Raw genomic sequence first — 25,154 nt, 5'->3', positions numbered from 1 at the left:
TATGTTTTATTTTAAGGTACTCAATTTCTGAGCATCCTTATAGCTACAATCTATCCAAGCAGAAGTGTACTACAATTTCTGCAAGGGTACTTACACATTTGTAAAATGGCAATGTTTGTTCGCTGTGGGACTGCGTCTGGTAATGTGCATGAGTGAGCCTTAGGTTGCTCATCTGTCTGATAATCCTGTGGGGCAGAGAAGAACAGCCTGCTGCTGGGTCATGCCAGATGCTCACAGAGGCTGTTAAATAATAACTACTAGAGTGTGTTGTCTTTGAGCCACAAAATTATGCACATATTCTCATTGGAGGTTTTACAGACAATTGTAACCTAAGCTTAAAAGATACAAAAGGTTCTTGAATTTAAAAAACGCAGAACAAAAACAAGAAAACACTGTATTTGACGCTGATCAGACTCGATGATTCATCGACCCACCATAATATTTTTTTCAGTCCATACCAGATCTTTTGCCTGAGCCTTGTTTATACGAAATGGTTGTGCAGCATAAAATAAGGTAATAAAAGGTAATATACTGATTAAATACAAGAATTTCCAACATTTACTCGTAATGAAATACAGCTATATGACTAAAATCACCTATTGTTTTTCTCTCTAACTATATTTTTTTATGGATTTTTTTTTTGGCCAATTGATTTTTCATGTAATCATGCTTGTGTAACCTCTTTCAAATCAGTTCCAGGGCAGAGTTGTTAAAGCATGGATGCTGAAGCTGCCATCCTCCACTCCGACAGAGGGGGACCTCCCTTTTAGAACAAAAGAAATCCATAATTCTCCAGTAAATACTTTGTCATCATTTAAACTTGTAAAACTGAAATATGATTTTTAGGCAGTCAGGAAACAGCATAAGCCTTGGGGATCCAGTGTGGCTAAAACTGTGCTGTGCTTCCTATTCTTGTTCTACAGTACTTTCTTTCACATAAATAACTAAAAGCCACCACTAGAGGACATCTGAGTAAGATAAGGGAACCAGAGGGAAAGGAAACTGGCACAAGGGGGCAACAGAGTGACACAAAATCACAACACCGCTTAAAAATAACTAGGAAACAACTATAGTGACACAAAATAAAAAAAGAAACAATTACAAATTAAAATGTAAATTTAAACTCAAAAAGTCTAGAAAGGGAAGGATCATGACACTTTGGTTCTCAGACATAAAATCCATGCCAACCTGGGATATCATTGCATCATTTTGGTAATCAAGGTTTTTAACTTAGTTTTTTTCTTCTTCTTTGTGAACATAGTAACTTAGTTTAGTTGGGTTTCACTATTTTAATTAAAAGTGTTTAACTGAAATATGTTTAAGTTGGAGCTGAATGATCTGTCTTCATAAACGCTTATATCTTGAAAGGGAGTTGTGGTGAATCTATTATGTGTGCAGATTTTGTCATGTTGGGTTATTAGAGCTAAACCCAAACGCAGAACACCACGGAGACAGAAGTGAAAGTTCAACAGTTTATTTAAGGAAACACAATCCAGATTATGGTACTGATACAGGAACGGGTCCGGGGTGGTCATACAGGATTCTCTGACCTGAGATTCAGGCTGAGCGGTGGAGAGAGGGAAACCAGAAAAGTCCAGAGACTGAGTGATGAGCAGAGGGCTAGGCAGCGGCAGGGCTAGGCTTCTGACTAGTTGAGATTCAGTCCTTGAGTTGCTCTAAGTTCTCTCCTTGAGAACGGGCAGGCAGATTCAGGCTGTAGATCTTCTGGTTTGGCTTCCAAGGGCAGGTAGGCAGGTTTCAGAAGATGAGCTCCTCCAGAGCTCCTGAGAGGCGACAGGCAGATTTCAGGAATGGAGCTCTTCCAGAGTTCCAGGGAACAGTCAAGAGCAGGTTGGCTGGTTTCAGACAATGAGCTCCTCCAGAGCTCCAGAGATGCGGCAGGCAGATTTCAGCGAGGGGAACTCCTCCAGAGTTCCAGGGTTTCAGTCAGGTTTCTTCCTAAGAGGCAGAGAAGACAACAACTGATTAGGTTCAGGTTCTGGTTTCAGGGGAGTCAGAGTATCAGGCAGACTGGTTGGCTCAGGGTTTGCTGTACCGTGATTAACTAACGCTCTGGCATGGGAGTGTTGTTCACAGCCTCCTTAAGTACTGGTCCCTTGATGAGCAGATGAGAGTCAGCTGGTGAAGGCAGCTCCAGGTTCAGGAGATCCAGTACCCCCTCTGGTGGAGGAAAGTAGACAGCACCCCAGATCCCAACAGATAAACAAATAATCAAGAAGGGATCCTCGGCGCCCTCTGGTGGGCAAGCCTCTGGATCCCAACAGATTTATCTGATTGACTCTGATTTGAGCTTATTTCACACTTTTATTTGTTTTTCTTACACACAGCCAATTGGATGCATGTTCACAAAACAACATATGATAGTCCAAATATTAATTGAATAAATAATATCTTTGCCACTCCAAATAGGACAATAGGTGTGCAATAAATATGTCATAATTGCACAACAGTTATCACTCAAAATTGATAACATTGCAAAATTAGAATTTGGACAAATACTCTACATTGACAATAGAAGTATTTTTCACATCAAGTATAGTTTCTTATCCTACTTAATTTTACCTCCTTAAATGCTTAAGTGTTGACAGCTTGCTAACAATTGTAGTGTGCAATATACTATTATGCAATGAAATATAGTGTTAAATTGCAATGTGTGGTCAGACTTGCAGAGAATTTATATACTGTAAAGTACACTGCAAAAGTGTTAATCTCCAGAGTAAATGTCTGTCATATTACAGGCATAAAAAATATATTGTGGTTTGATTTTAGTTAATAAATCAATACAATAGGCTTAAAAGTATATCATCAGAAACTACCTTTAAACTGCTGAGACTGAACCTGTATTTGTCATAATGATCATTAAACAAAACACAGAGGAAGAGATCTATTGGATCTGGTGGGACTCCCATGTTAACAGGACATGGTCCACATGGCATTCGGGGCGAAAAGGTAAGTAGCGTTAACTAATGGTAATGAATTTTCCAAAAAAGTAGAACAGAAGGTTTATTTCCACTAGCTTTCTTCTGATGCACATTTAAAAGAATCATATTGCTGTAGGAGTCTTCCAGGATGTTCCTATTATGTATGTAACCATGGCTGGGAGCAGCACCGCAGTTTTTAGTTGACATGTTAACATAAGAACAACTTCCCAGATGACAACACATTTATTAAAAATTGACGATGACATTACACTTGGTGTTTAAACCTTATGGAAACACCCCAAATTTCCTTCAAATAACTATGTTGTATTTCTTGCACCAACAGACAGCCCACACAGTGGTGGAGGGTGGACATGCAGGTGAGATTGTAAACATTTAAATTTAAATAAATTTGTCTCATAATGAGTTTCACTTGATAAGAAATTCTGTGGTTTTCAACTGAATACATTTGTTTAAAAACATCTTTTGCTATAGTAAAACTGAGTTTGTCTATATTTTAAAGTTCAATTCTATAATTCATCATAAAGTTGAAAATTCTGTGTATTCATTTAGCTTCAGTTTGTCAAACAATGCAATTTTTTGTGATAAATGCATGCTTTTAGCCATCGCACAAAGTAATCAAACACAGGTTCATCGGTTAAAGTAGTGGAGTATCGCCTACATGAGCTTGGTAGATAAATCAACACATGACAGAAGAATATGTTGCTTATATTTATGTTTAACCCAGGTACTTTTTCTTAGGCTGTTTTCTCGTTTTTCCAAAATAGCAAGTTAAGCAAGACGAGATGCACAAAATCTGTGAACAGCAATTTCCCTCAGTTTTTTTGTGTAATTTTTTTTCACTGATTTTGTAATCATGAAACACAAACAGAAATTGAACTTGAACATATCAGTTCAGTATAAGGTAATTGACATTAAGTTTAGTGTGTCATACATGTTATAGTGAGAAGATGGCACTGGAACACAGATTAAGGATACAGAGTAAAGTTCAGAAAGAATACAATTTGATTGTTCAAATATTATTGGTTCAATCCTGGTCCAACTCCCACCAAGATGTATCCTCCTCTTAGTCCAAACTGTTTCCCACGGGGTTTCCCTCTCCTGTCCTTCTTGCCCTTTGTCCTCCTATCCATGCAGCTTGGATCTTTATGATGAAATCTCTACCACAGCCTTGCCTCCGAATCTTAATTGGATTCAGCTCTAGACTTTGATGAGGCTATGGTAAGAAATGAAAAGCCATGATCCAAAGGATTGCAATGCTGAAAGGGAAACTGGGTTCATGGCACATATTCACCATCTCTAGATGCACCAGTGTCACTACTGTCACCAAGCTTCCTGCTCTGAGAAATGTCTGGTATCGTACCAGAGAAAAGTAGTTTCGTACTGTATGGGGGTGTCGTAAGTGAAATGTTTTTAACTAGAAAAACTATGTATGGGATTTGTTTGATTATTTAAACTATTTTAAAACATCCCAGGGCTATGTCAGACCTTTTTATGAATTATCACAATTTCACTCCTTGCTCTACAAAAACAACAAAAAAACAGAATGAAGGTCGTGAATCATATCTTCAGTATTTGCAGCCACCCCATGATGTGTCCTTTGTGCTTGGAAAATTTTTGGAAGGACTTTTTTCTGTTTTATTCCCTCATTGAAATGGTCACTTGGTTGTTCAGTTAAACACTAACGTGTGCTCCTGCCAACAGCTGTACCCAAGGCACCCCCCAGGGGAGAGAGAGGAAATTTGCCATCATTTGAACCAGACACTCTTTCCTTTTAAGAAACTGCTGATATCGCTCCCAGTGCTTCCATTTCCAACTCAAAATCTATGTCTCAATGATGTTACGGTAGCAGAATTTTTTTAAATATTGAGGAAAGAACTGATGGAGATCAAATTAATAATCATGTTCATTTAAAGTATTACATAATAATTTATATTTTCAAACTAACTTCCTATGCTTCAGAGTAAAAAAATTCCAAATTTGATTAACGGCACTTTTTTTCTCCAGTATTGTACTGTCCGTTTCTCATAGCAGGAGCCTCAGTGACAGTTGCGACAGTGTTGAATCGTTGTCACAACTGTTAAATGTTGCACACAAGTTTCCAAAGATCGAAACCTTCCATTTAATCTCAATAAAATGCATGAGATTCTGTGGTTGTAATTTGGAGGGGATGGGACGGCAATAAATGTGCTTTATTGTTATAATTTTTCATTAGATTAAATATAAGCCTTCTACTTTAAGCTCATGTTAATGACAGAAAAAAATACGCTTTTAAAAAGGCTCCTATCTTGCCCCATACACCATAATGGCTCTATTAAAAAGGGACTAAGTAATCTACAGTGTGATAATTCACTCTTTGGAGTCCAATTACTTTGCTGTCATTTAAGAGTTTTTTTTTAGAGATAAGTTGAAACATTTATAAGGTACCCTTCTCTTTGTTTTCCTGAAAAGCTAACACATTAAAACCATACAGGTAATGGTTGTGTACTAGTGAAGAGTCCCCTTCAACCTATTATTGCTGGATATATGCTTAGATTTTTATGCTGTTGCTTGTAAAAGAGTTAAATAAATGATACATTTAAATTTTTTGATCTTCAATGTCAGACAAGGAAAGCTTAGAAAAGAATCCAGTCTATCACTCACCTTAGTATGACTCATTGCTTCTACAACTGCAATAAGATCCCATGGGGAATATAACAACAGATGAATCGGTATATTGATTAATGCTATTTACAACTTACAGCTAAATGCAATTTCTATTAGACAGACAGACAGACAGACAGACAGACAGACAGACAGACAGACAGACAGACAGACAGACAGACAGACAGACAGACAGACAGACAGACAGATAGATAGATAGATAGATAGATAGATAGATAGATAGATAGATAGATAGAGTACTGTATGACATTTCAATCTGAAATAAAAAAGAGTAACTAGACTTAGATTTGTTTATGCTTGAGCTTGTAAAATGTCAGCATATCATTGGTATGAGTCAATTCTTGCAAAAACGTATTGTCTTGAAGAGGAAAAAAGTAGTCTTTAGGGTGTGTACACATGATTTTTATTTATAAAATACAGATGGAGATTACATTCATATGAAACACAGAAAAATCTTTAAAAATATTGCCATATGGTACACATGCATTAAAGAAATAGTTTTATTTTAAGTGGTACACAATTACTGTATTTTGCAGTTTTCATAACACAGGTAAGGGAGTGTATTCTCATTGTCCAGTGTAGGCAACACTACTTTGAATTATTTATCTTAACTTATACTTGTTATTAATATCCAAAAGACAGCAAAGCTACAACAAAAAATAAATGAACCAACCAAAGTGTCCGCACACAGGGTCACCAGATAACATCCAGAGTAACAGATGAAAATATCAGAAACAAGGTTTCTAATTTCTGAGTACAGCTAGGCACCCACAACAATGTAACTATTTTTAGAAATATTTCACTGTTAATGTTGTTTTCTCTTTCAGTAACTTACCTTTTCACTACATGACTAAAATGAAAAAAAAAATAGATTTGTTAGCCAACCATTTGTTCTCAGCTTTTAAACTTTTTTGTAGTTAAGCAGCAATTAAACCATTGCAAAGCTGATTATTTTCTTTTTTGTTGAAAATTTCAAGGAAATTTGAGGACAAACACAAGATTTAATTTTTCTAATTTCTGTAAATATTTAAAAATGTATATTGCAGAGCTGTAGATTCACTGTCACTGAAACCAAATCTATTCTTTTGAAGAACATTTCTCTGTCTTGCAAAAGAATGTACGATTTTAAATTATTGTTATCATTAAATGTTTTTAAATAATCTAAAAGAAGATATTCATTGACCAGGCTATTTTTCGCGATCTATATAAAGTGTAACTAACTTAAAACTTAAATCTTAGTCTTAATCATAGTCTATAAAAAAAATTCTATAACCACCTGTATTTCAGTGATTGTGCTTTGACTCCAATTTGGGCAAATGTCAGAAAATGACTGCTTTGCAAATTGATGATTTACTTTAAACAGGACTCCATTTTTATTTACATCTACTTAATTAGGGTACTTCGATATATTGTTTTAGTATATTTACTTTACTTGAGTAATGTTGATGGAAGACTTATAACTTTACTCCACTGCATTTCAAAGTCAAATATAGCACTTTTGACTCCACTACATTTCTAGGAAGCTAGTCGTTAGTCATTCCTTTTGGTTCAGCTTAGCTCTGTAATCTGATGCTGCTGTTGTTCTTTCTTGGCTACACTATGTTTCTCAGGAAGATCAAATTTCATCCTTAACAATAGGTATCCTGGATGTTTAGTTCTGTGTCTTTTTTCAACACACCTGGATCAAATATTATCAGACATGTGCAGAACTTTGACATGCTGAGGAGGTAGTAACTACCTCCTTGGAGAAAACGTAAAACATGCCAGATACCAGCCCTTGAGGAGTGAATTTACCACCGATTTAGAGATTTGCATGACATTATACAAATGTGAAAAATTTTGTAAAATTATTCTGAAAATTATACAGCAATTTACTGATAATATAAACTTATTTTACCATGGGTATAAGTACTTTTCCTTAAGTAATATAGTTCAGTACTTGCCCACCACTGCTTATAACTTATCAAAGAACATTGAACCAAACATTAGAGATATTGCTTTCTTTTTATATATAATTCTTTTTTTATATATATAATTTGAGCCTCAATGTATACATTTCATCATAAGGAAATTTGAGAAAATGTCTAAAAAGTAAAACATGTTCTCTACATTTTATTTTTTACAAATAAAAAATTGATTACCTGATATTATTAGTCTATTTAGAAAATAAATGGTTAAAATGAGAATGATTAAAAGACTGTAATTGTTTAATTTCCCTGCAGCTTTTTCTAACTTGTAACAAAAAAGGAAATGTGAAGCAAAATATTAATCTGTGCATGTCAAATGATATAAAGCTCTTGTTTGTCTTTCTGGTCACTCAAAGCTCGTTTACCCTATTATAGCATGTGCTAACATCCTTAATGTTTACTGGGTTAGATTATTTGCCTAAGGGTACATTAACCTTTTACAGATGGTGAAATTGAACCCTAGATCTTCCAATTACAACTCCATGATTCAATATTAAAAGTAAAAAAGGAATATTACAAAGTTTTAAAGAGTCAACCAATGCAGTGCTAAAGGTACAGTGTGTAATAACTAAAGGGATTTACTGACGTGAATATGATTGTAGATATTATCTATAAATATGTTATTCATTATCACCTATGAACTGAAAGTCTCAATCTTTATGTTTGCCTTGTCTTAGGAATTGATATTTATAAATAGGTGTCAGAGTAAGAGCTGAAAAACTAGTGACTGTAGAGATAGCATTAGAAGAAAAAGAAGAATTCAACTTTATTGACATTACATTGTCACAAGTACAAAGCAACAAAGGTGTGTTGTGGGTGTTAAGGGTCTTGCTCAGTGACCCAGAGTGACAATCTGTGGAAATGGGAATTAACTCAGAACCTTCGCAATTCAAGCTCAATGCCCTAACCACTAGGCCAGCACACCCCAAACAAGGCCACCACCCCCCCATTACACTTGAATTATGAAAGTTAAGCCTATATACGATCCTACACCGACTAATAAAATTCTATTTGTAAAATTACCTATATAAACTAGACTCTATAACTGGGTAATGTGAAGTTGATCCTCCATGCAGTTAGTGCCCAAGGTACCATATGGTATTGCAAAACTATTCCACAAAGGAAAGTATCTGAAATGAGACACAGTAACACCTTATCAAGATCTGGCAGCAGAGACAGGTGCTATTTTTCTCTAGTGCACAAGTCTCAATAGATGACATTCATCTATTTATCAATATGTTGTTAGAAAATAAATGTTGCGGTTGTGTTTTTGAAAATGTTTAATTTGGCCTTTATTAACATTTCTTTCATGTTCAATGTCAATGTCAGCTATCTTTTAATGTTCACAGTATTGGTATGATGTCAAATGGACAAAGAGTTATACACTATAGAGCTCCATTGTAGGTCCACTGTGAAGTAGAGATTTGGTCAAACAGACCTCCGCTGACCTTGGGCATGAGCCCTGTTCACAATATCCTGGTACATTTTTGACCGCAGAAATCGTGGGTATGAGTCTTTTTCCATTAGGCAGTAGATTTTAGCCTGGACTTCATTTAGACTGGCTGGAGAGGGATCTGACAGGATCTGTTTGGTCTTCTCTCTTGTTCTGTAGTCAATATTTACCTGATGAGAGAGTATGAGATAGAAAGATAAGCTACTTTTGTAGTTTGGCAATAAGCATGGAGTAAAATACAACTTTTACATTAGAGGTAATACTTAAATAAAACAACTAGCTCTGACTGTTTTTCTTCTTTTTTTGGTATGACCAGAAATACAAAAAACAATGTTGTTTGCTCATTGATTTGTTTCTCTCCAATGAAAAATAACCTTTAGCCTATCACAAACATGGGAACTAGAGTAATAGTGAAGTACTGTTAGATATGGACGCACTATATAATAAGGCCAAGGACCAAAAACCAAACCATTGTGCAGGATCGGCTAAAGAAGGTGGACTGTCATGCTGCTTAAATACTTTGGTGCTCCTATTAGAGATTGCCCTGGTGCAAGCTCAAAGAATACACAGACTCCTTGATAGGTGTCGAAACCTCTTCTGAAAAACAAAACAAAAAGCTGAGCGAAAGTCCAGTTGCCTTGCGAGTTATGCCTGTTTTGTGATGCCCAGCATATTGAAAAGGTATGTAGTTAATTGTAAAGACAAGGTGCTGATGAAGGTTCTCAGTCATCCAGGTCATAGTCATTCCGTAAAAATTCAAAAAATATCCACTGGACTTGGTTTTCAAGATTTGAAGATTTGTCTTCAAATCTTGAAAACCAAGTCCAGAGGATATTTTTTGAGTTTTTATGGAATGTAAAGACAAGGCCCCATTCACCTCTTTAGATTAAACACTACAACAAAGGAAATAAAATAAGTGAGCAGGAAGGTGTTAAATTTGTTTTTTTTTGTCAAACACAATTGTGCTAAGATAGCTCTCTGGTTTAAGAGTGGCTCAGACAACATAAAGCAGCACTGGGGGTCACATGATTCAATAACAGATTGAGTCTCAAGTTACATGGGACAATTATTGAGAAGGGCATCAAGCACAGAGCATCCCTATGGGCCAACTGTATATTTATTTAAAAATTAAATTAATATATCTAAAAGTAAGATAATACTTAAAAGTTGCATATTTTTGCTTTGAGTACTGTGGAAAAAAATTGGATAACACATTACAGTAGCAGCCATTCAAAATGGCCCATCCCAGTCAAATGCCAGCCGAATGGCTGGACCAATACCCTGAGACTCCAAGCAAAATCCCCTCAAACCTCCAGCCACTGGCCGTGCATATTTCTTTTACATTTGAATTGAGAAAGCTTCCTGGAGAGGTGGCGAAACATCTTCAAATCTTGGAAACCAAGTCCGGCAGATTTTTTTTTTATTTTTTTTTTAACTTTTACAGAATATTTATTTTACTCTGACTCCACCCTTTTAAAAAGGAACAGCCTTTTTAAAAAGGGAGCGGCCAAGGACCAGCCAAGGGCCAATCAAGGAAATTGGGGAAATTTTGAATGGCTACTGCTGTATTTGAGGGTGACTAAATAAGATTAGGTATAAGATAAGATTAGAAAAAGAGATATTGTCACATCCCAATAAAGTGTTTACATAAAGTTCTGCTGTGGGTTAATCATCAGCTATCAAAAGGTTAATTGTGCACTGAAAAACTAAAAATTCTCATCTGAAATAAAAAAATAAAAAATAACTTTTTTTTATCACGAAAGTCAAACATTAATATCAAGTCCTTTAGGGGACTTAAAACAGTGTTAGTAAATGGAAAATCCCAAAATAGAGCTGACTTTTGGCCTGGCCTAAGTAAGGCAATCTTTCACAAAAAGCTGTAATATTCTGATACATAGCAATGCAGACAAACCCACCTCTCTTGGTGATTGAACCTCAATGAATTCTTTGAATATCTTGTTTGCTTTTGACACAAGTTTGGTTGAGCTCTTGATTTTTTTGTACTCCTCGCAGGCCATCCAAAATTCAATGTTCTCATCACTGAATTCAGACTTGAGAAACGTCCGAAATGCAGCCAGCCCATCTGTGCATAACAAATAATACAAACAGTAAAAAACAATAGAGACTTGATTCACTGAGTAAGAGATGACTTTTTTGTGCAATGTTTTGTATTCACAAAACAGTGATGCTATTAAATTTCTTACTATACAAAGCATTTTCATGAAGAGATTGGCAAGGTTTTAATTGTATAATGATAAAACATTACAAAATGCACCCACAGATATGGTTTGTTTTTGACTTATTAAGTGGTCAGATATTAAGTTCAAAAGTGCTGCTATATCAGGGGAGAATGTTATTCTACTAGTTCTGTATCACGTTGACCTTTCTATCTATTTCATTTCTCTAATTTTACAATGATATTTTTACAAAAAGACAAACAGTCTAGGGGAGAAGAAAATAAAAGAAAATTTAGGTCTACAGTTAAGAGATACTTGTAAATGTGTTAACTCAATTACTATGCCTCTACTAAGGTTAAGCTGACCCAGCATAACTTGAAAGGGCTATATGCTTAGATTAAACATAAGGGTCAGTTATTGAATCAGAACGTACAAGGCACAAAGACTTTTACCTTTTACAGCTGATAATTTTCTTTCCTAAATGTCATAACTATAGTGATCCAAAAGTACTTGTTAATGTTGAATGCACAGTGTGTATCTATTTACAAAGAGAAGCTCTTAAGGTGTTCACGTTGTCATTTGCAACATAATGCTCTTGACTACTTTTATACTTTTTTATTAAGATCATGATTATGTTTTAGAACGTTAGTCAATGCAGTAATTAAAAAGTAATTAAGGGTTATTTTACAGCTGAAGGCAACTGAGAGGCATGACATGAAGAAATAGTCAAATTGAAATAAGGACACAGATAAAGATTAATTAAGATGGGAATTACACCTCAATAATTGAAAATAAAACCTGACAAAGTCTCTGCAGAGACCAAATCTAGCTACAAATAACTGTTTTGGGATTGATTTGGGATTTTTGGGTTGGTTGTTATGATTTCTTTTACTGTAGGCTCCACTAGGTTGCTTCCTGAGACCACTGTTGGGCTGGCTTCTCTCTTGCACCCATGCTATTTCACACAGGTATATCTCAACCAGTAATCAGCTAGTGTGCATAAGAGGAGCGGTACAGAAGTCACTCTCGACATGCATTAGAACCGCCGCAAGCCAAACTCTTGGCCATTGGTTCTCATGTTTGCCTGCATCTCTGTTCCAAAGTCTCTTTTGAGTGTACGATCCCACAAGGTACGTCAAGAACAGGTTCACTTTGTTCGTTATCAAACTCTAAGCCACGGCAACCATTTAATCATTGTTTCTCCATTACTGACTTACTGTCCTCTGGATTCTACCGCAGAACTATTTATCCACAACTGGTAACCCCTCCTCTAAATGTCCTCCTCACTATTGTATAGGCTTGAGCTGCCCGCTCTCACAATCTGACTCTGTGTGCCTTTTAGTTACCACAGATTTCCTTATTGTCTTCTGCCTCTTGTCTCAAGCCTCGATCTGCTCAAACTATCTCCACCATACAACAACCCACAGCCCATAATGAGGTATTCACTCACCTCTCCCAAGCTGTTCTAAACATACACTACAGTAAGAGTAAATCAAACCTCCTTCAAGTCCTTTATATCTACAGCACTTGCACTTTCAGAGCTCCCAGTTAACCCCTTTACTGCTTCTTTGTGGGATCACCTTGTTTATTTATTTTTCACCTTTTCAATAAATATGATTTTCTCTGAAACTTTATTCTCCTGAGATTCGTTTTTGTAATTAAGTCAAAGTACTACAAAAAAGACATGACAGGGTACTCAGTCCACACTATTCCACAGGAGGTTCTCAGAAGAACCTTAGCTGAACAAGCAACCATTTTCAGTAATAAAACTTTAACCATCTCTCCTCCACCTTGCAAATCATTATAGTGATTTCATCTGATTTCACCACCCAACACAGAGATAGTGGCAGCTCCATCTCCTGTTCCGCCATTTCTTTCAGTTCTGCCAACCTGTGGTTGTACTACTGCCCCCCCCTTAGGTACTTTGGTGAGGTAGGAGGAGGTTGATGGTAAATGGCCTGTGCTTATATAAGGCTTTTTCAAGTCAGGAGCATTGACCAAAGCACTTTACTCTATATTCGGTCATTCACCCATTCATGTACACACTGATGATGGCAAACTATATTGTTGCCACAGCTGCCCTGCCCTGACAGCAGCGAGGCTGCCATACACTGGGACCACTGGGCCCTCTGACCACCAGTAAACAATGCGGGTGAAGTGTCTTGCCCAAGGACACAATTACACTGATACCTGGAGCAGGGGCTTGGACCATTAACCCTTCAATTTCGAGGCAAACACCTATATCCGACACCACCGTTGCCCCAGTTGAGGGCCGTGCGTCTCCATATGGTTTTCCCAATGATGAGACCAAGATCTCCTGCTGTATATATTGGGTTTGTTTTCTGGCTGTCCCCGGTTTTGAGTTTTAGCTGACTTTTGACCAAAATTTTGACCCATTTTCTTATCTAGAAATGTCTACAAAATAAGACAGGGCAGAAAACAACAGATTATTTTGCTATTGATTTTCATAGTGGCTGCCCTGAGATGGGAATCCAGCATTTTCAAAAGTATTTTCTTTCCCTGCCTTTATGATTCCATAAAAAAAAATGCGTTGGCAGTCTTTGATGAACCATCAACTTTGGATGACCAGATTACAAAAGTATGACAGACCCCGATACCCGTCTTTCCCCTGAGGAATGACAGAAGAGGATGTGGAGATTTCACCTATTAAATCCCTGCCTGTCCCTTATGAAATAAGAAAAAAGGTCCCCAAGAAGGCCTGTCTGTGAGATCAGGGGCTGGATCTCGCAACGCCATCACCCATAGACTTTGCATGTAAAGCAGAGGCTTTAATGCCCAACATTCGTTTGGTCAGAATGCTCCAAACTACTGATCAATAGTTATTCTAACATCTGATTGGTCGCTTTTCACTGGAAAAGTTGTAAATAATTTTCTAACTCATGAGGAGAGAACATTGCTTGAGCAACTCCAGCCTCTATGCACATCGTTTGGTCTCTCAAGAGTTAATAATTGAATGTTAGCCATCTCTGGTGGCTCCCACCACCATAGATCACAACAAGATCTCTCCCATAATATATATATGAAATAAATTTTATATAACTTCTGGCTTTTATAAATTAAGGACATATTTAACTAATTATTCAATAAATTAACTAAATAATTGCATTGTGGCACTCATCACCATCTATACTATAACAGTTTTTTTTTATAATTCTTATATATAATAAGCTCAGTAACATCAAAAATTTAGTTTTTTATTTATTTTATCTTAACAGCTAAAATCTTATTTCTCTGGCATATAATTTACTTACTGTAAATTAAGCGCCCATACAGTTACTTTAACTGTTTGGACTTACTTCAGTTCACTTTTGGTAGTATAATAATTAAACTGAAACGATATGAAATTTGAGAAAATCATTCTGTGTTTACACCAAAAACATGCTATATACTGTAGGTAGCCAGTTATACAGCAGCTACATGTCTAATTTGCTCCTCATTGGATTTGTACACTGTAGCAGATGGATGAACTTTGATCTATGATTACAGATCATGTTGTTTTTCATTCGTCAGTTCAGCTGGTTTTAGGTCACGGATGCTACGTCAAATTGCTTGTTAACTGAAAATAATCACATGACCTGTCAGTGCAGAAGGAATTGAGATGTCTGCCCCAATTTATGTTTGGTCCAACGGGAAGGTCAGTGACAAGTATGTGACTCATTATGTGGTAAGGAGCCCTGGCAACATACAAATAAGACACTTACATAAGAAGAGTTGGAAAGGAGGGGTTGACTGAAGCAACTTGTGTTGAGAGCAAACTATACTAATGAAGAAAGGATGGAGGCTATATAAAGCTAGTCTTGTTTTTTGTTTCGTTTTTTTTTGTTTTTTTCCCCATAGTTGCAATAGGAAGATTGTTATGAAAAACAATAAATCATATCTTACATTTATGAGCAAGAAGGTGATCGAATGACTCAGACCATCGAACCACTTCATCTGTTGATAGTCTGAAGGAGAAAATGCAACATAGAACAGACTTATTAGCATGGTAACAAACCCCCACGGTTTACCCTGCATTTAATTCAATACCTCTTGACATTTGAAGAGGAGTTCTTAGTGTGATTCATCTTCTGCTCAAGAGACATCCTATTTTTATATATGCTGAAATGCTACCATTACTAATATTGAGTTAGAAGTAGGTCAATTGTGAACTTTCTTTACTCTAATACAAATGAAATTCAGTGCAAGTAATTGTATTTAAGTAATCTCAATTATAGACAGAGTTGACTTATGTGCATCTTAGTCTCAGAGAGCTTGGGTAAATCTATCATCTACACAATATGGCACAACTCGAAACCTACAAAGACACAGCCAGCCAGCAGGGAGTGCAAAGAGAGCATTTATCACAGAGGATCTTTAAAGATTTAAAACTCAGATAGAAAACTCATTGCCAAAGCTACAATTGATTTGGATTAATGCATATTTATGGCATTGTGTGTATGGATAGGTCTATTAGAAAAAAAAAAAAAACTACATCTGGGTGATATATAAGTGGCTGGATCAATAAATGATCTTCCCTTAAGAATAAATATTCTGTCAGAACAAACATCCAGCTAGTTAATGCCTGTTTCAAAAAATATTGTAAAGTGCAAGATAGATTAGTAAAAAGATGAAAGGGAAAAGATAAAATTGGATGGATATCGAAGAGTAGCTGGTGAGCAAACAGAAAAATTATGTTTTGTTTTTTTTTATTTAGAAATGTATGGAGGATTGTTCCTTCCAAGAGCACACATTTTCAATTTGAGAGCCGTATTTTGTTCTACTTGCACTCAAAACTTGTAATGCTAGCACTTTTGCTTCCTCTTAAATATATTCTCTTCTCCCTCTAATCTTTGTTTCTACACTCAGATCTAATGTTTGTTGCACAGATATTTTCTCCTATGAATTTACTTCCTTCTCCTTGAGCATAAACCAGTCTCTGCTCGAATCAGAGATACACAGGCAAACCTGTTGGCTCTGCTTGTGGATTTTTTTGCCCTCTCTAAGACCAGAGTTGGATCATCACCTAGCAACCATTACAGCCAATAGAATGACAGTTGTCTTCCAATGAATTTGTCTCAGATGCATGCTCCAGCTCAGGCTGTGAAGCTATCTTAGCCTGTCGTCCTGAAACAACCACTCTACAAAACACTTTAAGTTAAGAAAAACATTGACAGGTGGTGTGACATTATTAAAAAGTTCAAGAGACTCTTGCCACCTGGCTTCCTATACTGTCTCACTTCACACTCAGCCTACAATACGTGGTCAATTTGGACCTAGGAGCCGTATTGCAGAGTTCTGATAATGGATCTAAGGTTGTCAAAGTACTACACCTTAAATGTCAAAGGATGTGTTTTGTGTTGAGATAAAATATAAACCCAGTAAAGAGTATAAGCTGGGGAAAAAAACTGTAGATTTTTTTGTTTTTTTTTTACAAAAAATTACCACCCAACATGACATAGAAGCTCCTCTATGACAATACTGTCATTTCCTTGTATTTAAGGGTGCAATTTAAAAACACTTGTTTACACACTTTAAGTAGTAGACTTACTTCAGACATCTGGCAGTGGTCTCATGAGCAGGAGGCAAGAACTCAGAGAAGTCAGTGTAGGAGTCAGATTTTTTGGACAGACAGCCTAGCCTGGTCTTCATGCTGGAAAACCTGGTAAAAAAAAAATAGAAATAGATAAATATACACAATGTAGTGCTCTAAGGTTTCTTTCCTTTGTTTTTGTTTTTTTTTTTGGACAAAAAGTCCAGCTTCCTGATGACAAAGTAGAAATACTTTTAATGCAAATTCCTGGTTCCAATTCACAAAGCAAAAGACAAGCATATCAAATGGGGAAGTAAACACATACATAAGTAAAGCTACTTTATTTTGCAATTAATCCTGTTTGGATTTTTCTACACAGCTGATCATTGGATCTTCAGGCATTTGGAAATTGTACCAATGGATGAACCCCACTTCTGGGGGTCTAAAGATGTTTTCAGAAAATAAAGTAGGAAATGTGTCCCTAACTGACTTAAAGCATGTTCTTCTATACGGATTCAATGCAGGACTATGAAAAAAGATACCATTAGTGCTTTTATTTTAGTCATTACATGTAGACAGCTGTTTTTTTAAGACATCTAATTTAGTAAAATAAATTTTATGTAAAAAGACCTTGCAGTGGGAATCATCAGTCTATGGTAGCTGAATGAAAAAAGGAATTACAAACAAAATATGAAAAAAAAAATGATGTCACTCCTAAAAGAGGTTCAAGTGCACTGAAATAGACCAAACCCCCAACCTCCTTTCACCGTCTGTCTTAACTCATTTGTACACTGCTGTTGTCATATTCTGTTTGTCAATGTTCTGCCTGTGGGACATATGGGTCACAACAGATGGGGTAAGACTATAAAGATACTGTCATCAAACCCCGTAGACTGACTTAAAACTATAGTGTCCTTTAATAGAAAAAGCTTTCTGCATTTTGAACAAGTCAGTTATGATAGTTTTGCATTTCATTCACTAGAAATGAGCTGCTATGTTGATTTTAGCCTAAGTGTACATTAAAGCATCTCTCTTTGTGTTTAAGCTGCTAATCAAGGATGTAAATTTCATTTGCATAGACAAATGGAAAAAAAAGAAGATTCAGGACATTTTCTTTAAATATTTGTCCTTTTTGATTAAATTACACTTCACATCTTTCATGGACAGTACTCTGAAGCAAATGGGATTTGTCTTGTTTTTTAAAGATGGGTACTCAGAGAGACAGGAAGGATGTGCAAATTAACACTTTGGTACATTCAGTGAACAAAAAAGGAACATAAGTGCAGGCTTAAAAACATAGATATTGACATCTTGGGAAAGCAGCGCTGTATCAACAATGAGTTGTCAAAAATGAGTCCCTTTACATATCCAAAACAGAGAACTGCCTCAATTATATATTGTTTTGGAGTTTAAAAATGCTTTATTTTTAAACCTACTGCCAGTGCTTTAAAATGTAATCTCATTTTATTTAACTGGATTTTCCAAAGTTAAAAAAGGAAGACAGTTTTGTTTGATCATTAGCACTCACTTAAAATCATTTTCCTTGGCAAAATAAAAAAAAAATCTTATATATATAAATCTTATATTACAAAAATATAATTTCTTGTACTTTCAGTTATAACCACATATTAAAAAAAATTATTTTGACAGATTGTTTGACGAGCATAGCAGCAAAACTGGCCTGTCTGTGGAGCTTTACTGCTTAAAAAAATCTGAAAGCACATTTCTGAATAAACTCATGTTCCAGATGAACTGGTTCCTCACATTAAGTTTTAAAGAATGTTTTTTTTCCCGTTAAGAGGTTTTTGTAAAAAAATTTGTAACCTATAGAAACTTTCAAATATTGCATACCAATACTTTAAACTTTTTCCTAAAACTGCCAAAGTTTCCATCCCCCATGCTGCTCTGGCTGAGCCAGCAGCCACAGCAGACTAATAGCATGTAGCTCAGCTGCTCTGGAAACAGATTCAAAAGAGGCAAATTCTCGATAAGCAAACTACAGTGATGAAGTTTTAAGGTCCCATTTTTCAATTCAAATATCTTAAACTAATTTTGATGACTAAGTAAAGGAATTGGAAAGAGATTGACCAATGCAGGATTTTTAATGTTGATGCCATTACAGGTTATTTTGACATCAGTCTGATCAATCCTAGATATGTGCTCCCAATGTTTTGGGGTGAACGATTTTTTAGGCCAATATTATATCATATCACAAATATTGCAATTTGTTTCTTAATTTCCAAGATAAGAACGACAGTATTAAAAGAATAATATACAACTCTCAGTTTGGATTAGGGCTGCAATTAACAAATATTTTACTTATCAATCTGTTTTTTTGGATGAATAATCAGATAGCAAAAGGTTCCTTAAAGGTGATATTTTAAACCGCCTGAAGCAAAAAATATGCCAATAAGGGGATACTGGATAGAGGATATTGAAATACAAAAAAAAACTTTTAATCTTTAGTAAATGGTTAAAACATTAACAAATAAAACAAAACAATATGTGATCTGTTTTCAGTATTGTGTATCCATGGCAATTCACAGTAAATAAACACAATTTTATGTATAGTTTATTTAAATGTTTTGTCTTTGATAATATTACTGATCCAGAGAAATGGAAAAAAAAAAGAGGACACATTTGAAGACAGAGTTAAATTGGGAACATTGGATCAAATGTGCCTTTCATTATCTAGCTAAAAGCCATTTGCTGAAACAAATGGCTTTCACTCATCACATAAATTTAGAGGCATTTTTTGATTTTACTTTATGTTCCCCAATCACTAATAAAAGAATGTTTCAATGTAGCTGTGCTTAATTAAAACCATGTGCATAGTAATAAGACTAAGGTGATTTGGCTTTTGGTATCGGTTGATTTGAATTTTTTTTCACTTTTCTTTGCATTACAGGCTGGTGGTAGGCATTAATAACTTCACAAAGAACAATAGTTTGCAATAACAGTTGAACACCCCAATGACTGTTACAAGTTTCTCAGCTTCTCTGGCCCACTTTGTAAAAATTTCAAAACACTAAAACCCTCCAGTTTGCTTTAAATAAACTGTAGCACTGATTCAGGCCAACCCAGAAACACTCATTTTATATGCTACCTGTTATGGATTAAATAGATGCAATGAACTATAATGGTAAGTTGTTTGCTCGTCAACATGATTCATAATCTAAAGGCAGACTCACTTTCATAATATGTTGTTGTTTTTAGAGAGCTGCATAAAAAATAGTAATGAATAAGTATGGTAAAATGACTTCAAAGTGGAGAAGAGCAACCTTGTGCAAAACTATCAGACTCACAATGTTTTTATAATAGGGAAATGTCAGAGATTTAAATAGAATTGTGATTAGAGTGTTTATTATTTTGATGCTTAGATTTACATAAAACATTTTAAAACATGAGTTTTATATATTTTATCAGAAAAGAGCTCCCTTCCACACCAATTCTGTTCAAATTTTCTACCCCTGATGGTTGAATAATGTAATAGCCCAGTTTGCCATAAAAAGAACCCTTCCCTAAGAAAGTAGAGCACATCACCCCAGTTCTTTAGTCCTTACACTGGCTCCCTGTATCTCAGAGAATAGACTTTAAAATACTTCTGTTAGTCTATAAATCTCTGAATGGCTTAGCACCTAAATACATCGCAGACTTGCTATCAGTGTATCAACCCTCCAGACCACTCAGGTCTTCTGGCTCCAGCCTGCTCTGCATACCTAGAACCAGAACTAAACATGGAGAAGCAGCATTTAGTTCCTATGCTCCACTTATCTGGAACAAACTTCCAGAAAACTGTAAAAGTGCGGAAAGCCTGAGTTCCTTTAAATCAAGACTAAAAACACATTTGTTTAGGATTGCCTTCGACTATTCTAGTTAAACAGTTCAACTAAAACATAATTAGTTCAACTTTTTTATTTTCTTTAGTCCAACTGTTTTTAATATTCTTTTTTGTTTCTGCATTTTTTATATTATTTTATTTATTTAATTTTATTTTTTTTCCTACTTGCTTTGATTCTGTTTTATTTTCCTGTATTTTACTGAATTGTGCTATACAAATAAATTTGCCTTGCCTTGCCTTGACTTTTCCAATATAACCAGCTGTAAGTAGCATTTGGGGGAGAAAGTATTGTACTTGTAGTTATACTTGTCTTTGGCTTATCTGGGGCCGGATAGTGTTGGCAGCAGTCTCAGTAGAGACTCCAAGACTTCTATCTCAGAGAAAACCTCCTCCAGTACCTCAGAGGAAAACATGTGTTTTTCCAGTACCAGCCGAGACGCATAGTAACTCCATTGTCTCCTGGGCTCTCTGGGGGGCATCAAGGGGCTAATCAAAACAGATGTCCAAGCCACCTCAGCTGACTTAACTTTATGTTAAGGATAAGCGTCTTTAATGTGAGCCACTCCCAGATTGCAGTGCTCCTCACTCCATCTCTAAGAGAGTGCCACCCCCTGAGAAAGCTTATTTCAACCTGTTGCATCCAGTATCTCATTCTTTTGGTCATGATCCAGATTACATGACCAAAGGTGAGGGAAGGAATGTGTACCATGTGGTAATTGAAAAGCTTTGCCTTATGGCTGAGATCTCTTCGTACCACAACAGACCAGTGCAGAATTTGCATTATAGCTGCAGCTATATATATTCTTCTGTTTATCTCCCACTCCATTCTCCCATGGCACCTGAACAGGACCCAGAGATACTTGAACTCCTCCTTTTGAGGTAGGGACCCTCCTCCTAACTAACGGGAAAAGCCACTTTTTATGGTAGAAAACCTTGCCCCCCAACTTTAAGGAGCTCACCATTATTTCAGTTGCCTTGCACTTATCTGTTAACCTCTCTGGCACATGTAGGTCAGCAGATCCATGCAATCCATAAAAGGCAGGGATGAAATCCAGGGGTCCCCAAATAAGACCCTCTCCAACCCTGGATATTTTCAGTTGTCTGGGAGTTTGTTCCAGATAAGTGGAGCATATGAACTGAATGCTGCTTCTCCATGTTTGATTCTAGCTCTGGATGGAAAGCGTACAGTAGGCTGGAACTATAAGACCTGATCTGGGAGGTTGATACACTGACAACAAATATGTTATGTATTTAGGTGCTGATCCACTCAGTGATTTATAGACTATCTGAAGGATTTTAAAGTTTATTCTCTGATTAACAGAGAGCCAGTGTAAGGAGTTCAGCACCGGGCTGATGTGCTCTACTTTCTTAGTTCTAGTTAGGACACGGGCAGAAGCATTTTGGTTTAGTTGCAGATGTCTGACGGATTTTTTTAGGCAAACCTACTAAGACACTGTTGCAATAAACAATTCTACTAAAGATAAATGCATGAATGAGTTTCTCTAGATCCTGTTTGAACATTAGTCCTTTCATCCTGGACATGTTTTTCAGGTGATAAAAGGCTGACTTAGTAACTGCCTTTATTTGCCTCTGAAGGCTCAAGTCTGAGTCCATCATGACACCAAGATTTTTGTCATAATCTGTGGTTTCTAGCAGTCGTAGTTGAAGCTGTGAGCTAACTCTGGATCTCCCCTCCTCTGGTCCAAAAATGATTACCTCAGTTTTTTTATTTATTTAGTTGGAGAAAATTGTAGCGTATCCGCATATTGAACTGTTCTAAGCATCTAACCAACGTTCTGATGAGTTTATAGTCACCTGGTGACATTGTGATGTAAGGCTGTGTTTTGTCTGCATAGTTTAAGCTAAGGGGAGCATGTAGATGTTGAATACGAGGTTGCACGGAATGAAGACTTGAGGAACCCCACAGGGGATTTTTTTCTGGTCTCTGATTTAAAGGATTTAAACCAGTCCAGTGCTGTACCAGAAAGGTCGACCCAGTTTTCGAAACCCTGTAATAAAATGATGTGATAAACACTGTCAGATGCAACACAGAGGTCTAAAAATACCATCACCGTGGTTCTTCCAGAGTCTGAATTTATTGGGATGTCATTGAACTTCTTAATCAGGGCAGTCTCTATACTGTGGTTGGCACGGAAACCTGATTGGAAGACAACAAAGCAACTGGTATTTGGTAAGAAGGCATTTAAATGTTGAAACAAGCATTTTTCAATAATCTTTCTGGTGAATTAGAGGTTTGAGATAGGCCTGTAGATCTAAAAAAAACTAATTGGTCCAAGTTTCTCTTTTTCAAAAATGGTTTGATAATTGCTGTTTTTAAGGCCTGAGGGGAAACACCCTTCATAAAACATCAACACAGCAGGAAGACGAGCTTAGCCACTGAACAGTTTCTTCTAAAATTTTGCAGTTTATTTGGAGAATAAACTCGGGGCATTTTTACAGAGTTTATTCTAACTGGAGACAGTATTGGTACTGTAGTTGGCATTGATGTGGAGACTGCTTTTCTTATACCTTGTATTTTCTCAATAAAAAACTTTGCAAAGTCAATGCAGGTCTTTTTAGTATGGAGTTCATCGGCCACAGAGATATGAGGGTTTGTTATTTGTCAACTGTGGCAAATAAGGCGCAAGCATTGTTGATAATTTTGTTTTGTGCTCATTGTTGTCAGAGAAGAAAGATTCTCTTGCATCTTTTAGTTTTAAATTATATGTGTGGTTTTTTCTTTATAGATTTCATAGTAAACCTGGAGTCTATTCTTTTGCCACATTAGTTAAGCTTTTCTGCACTGTATCTTTTTTTTTTCATTGCTAGAGCTTTACTCCATGGAGAGTCCCTCTTCCCAGAGACAACCTTCACTTTATCTGAAGAAAAGGAATCAATGATGTCTGCAACTTTAGAATGGAAATAACATACATACTTTCGTTTAACATCTCTATTGGTAATTAGATTTGTCGAAAAATGGCTTCAAAGGAAGCCCTGAAAGGCAAGTGGGAAAAAAAGTCAAAGGCAAATCTTTCTAGGTGTTGTTTCGTGTAATACTTTGTCTTGCCACTAGAGGCACTGAAGTAATAAGACAGACACTCACTGACAGGTGAAATGCATCTCTTTTAAAAATGTGTCTTTTTCCCTGGAAGGTATTAAAGTTACCAGTGAAGCCAATCACCCTAGGAGGCTTGTCTGATCCATTCATTCAGGTAGGAAATTCTGTTGGAGCCTTCATCTCCTGTGGAATGTGGCGCCACTAATGGAAACTTTAAAATGTGTCTATTCTGCAGTTTTAAGCAGACTAAACAAGTCTTCCTTTAAAATGTTTGACTTTCTCTTAGCAACATCATTCAGTGTGCCAATGTTAATGATTATGTTCTTCAAGGTTGGACGTAATTCTGTGATCTCTCTGATCCACTGAAATTTTAAAGCCAGGTTGCAGCATAATTCACAGCATCATCGGTTACCTTTAATGTTCTTTATTTAACATCTGGTTTGTTATGAAGTGGTTTTGGAGAAAGCTGGATTTCGTCATACCATTTTTTTGTGTTGTCTGGAAACAGGCTGTTCTTTTCAAGGTCGTCTTGTAAGGCAGAAAATCCGCTTTTTAGCAGAATCCCAATAGTCTCAGTAATTTTAGTGGGTCCTTTAACATGTTTTGCTCAAAAGCAAATGGCTGTTTGCGCCTGTTGGAGGTGGCTGGAGTAGAAGACATGTTTCTCTGAAAGACTTGGCCAGGTTCAGTCATTTAAATGACGCGCTCGCCAAGTCAGGTGTCTTTTCAGAACTAGGTAGGGTTGTTTGTTCTTTGGTCCAAGAGTTTTCCAGCAGGGAGCTGCCAGTCTGGTTATTGTCATTGGAAGCAGCAACTTGTTTCTCAATTGCATTGGTTATTTTTTGTTGCGATGAGTATCTGTTCAAAACCACTGGAGGGGTTATCGCAGTGTTTTGAGTCACCAGTAAGATCAACAATGGTAGGGTTTTATCTTTTGCATAAGCAGCATTTACTTCCACATTTACTTTCAGTTGGTTAATCTTCATTTCCAAGACAGCCATCCTCTGTAGAAGCTTGTAAAATTCCTTTGTGGTGAAGGGAGGCATTTAGCGCTGACGTGGACTTGTCCTTTTCTGTGGTGTGATCAAAATAACATTAAAAAAATTTAAAAAGTAGCCCAGCTAGAGAATCCTTGAACATTTTAGTTTTTTTCCAACTTTTTGTCTCCTGGACAAAGAGATAAGAATTAAAAAAGTAATAAAATGTAAGCAAGCAGGGAGTGAGGGAGAGATCTGTCGGTGCAGGCAGAGAGGCAAGAGCTAGTTCATTTAGAATTTAATCTAAATATGATGACTACTACTAAAATTCTAGACCATCATTTAACACATAATTGTTGCCAGCTTGGATTTTTTCAGTGGACAACAGCACCCACTGTGTATTCTCTTTCATGCTTGTCAATCTCTCTGTGCGTATGCATGTCTCCTCCTGCTGCCTTGTCTTTTTTGTTCTTTCTGTGTGACAAAATCACTGTCTCCATGGCTCTTGGTAGTTGCATTCTCAGTGT

At 36.4% G+C, this 25,154-nt stretch overlaps 1 protein-coding gene across 2 annotated transcripts in view; it reads right to left on the bottom strand.

Moving 5' to 3' along the window:
* Positions 1–7,999: 7,999 nt before the first annotated feature.
* Positions 8,000–25,154, bottom strand: part of rgs8 (regulator of G protein signaling 8) — a 36,146-nt gene continuing 18,991 nt past the window's right edge. For both annotated transcript variants that reach the window (XM_038291595.1, XM_038291594.1), the window contains exons 2-5: positions 16,770–16,880; positions 15,125–15,186; positions 10,961–11,127; positions 8,000–9,214 (exon numbers count right to left, since the gene is read on the bottom strand). In XM_038291595.1, coding sequence (XP_038147523.1) covers positions 9,020–9,214; positions 10,961–11,127; positions 15,125–15,186; positions 16,770–16,870 — 525 coding nt within the window. In that variant the 5' untranslated portion in view covers positions 16,871–16,880 and the 3' untranslated portion in view covers positions 8,000–9,019. The remainder of the gene's footprint in view (positions 9,215–10,960; positions 11,128–15,124; positions 15,187–16,769; positions 16,881–25,154) is intronic.

Source organism: Cyprinodon tularosa, unplaced genomic scaffold, assembly GCF_016077235.1.
Source record: "Cyprinodon tularosa strain WSP-4 unplaced genomic scaffold, ASM1607723v1 ctg30, whole genome shotgun sequence".
NCBI lineage: Eukaryota > Metazoa > Chordata > Actinopteri > Cyprinodontiformes > Cyprinodontidae > Cyprinodon > Cyprinodon tularosa.
Note: the sequence above shows the minus strand (reverse complement) of the source record. Positions and strands in the feature narration are given on the sequence as shown.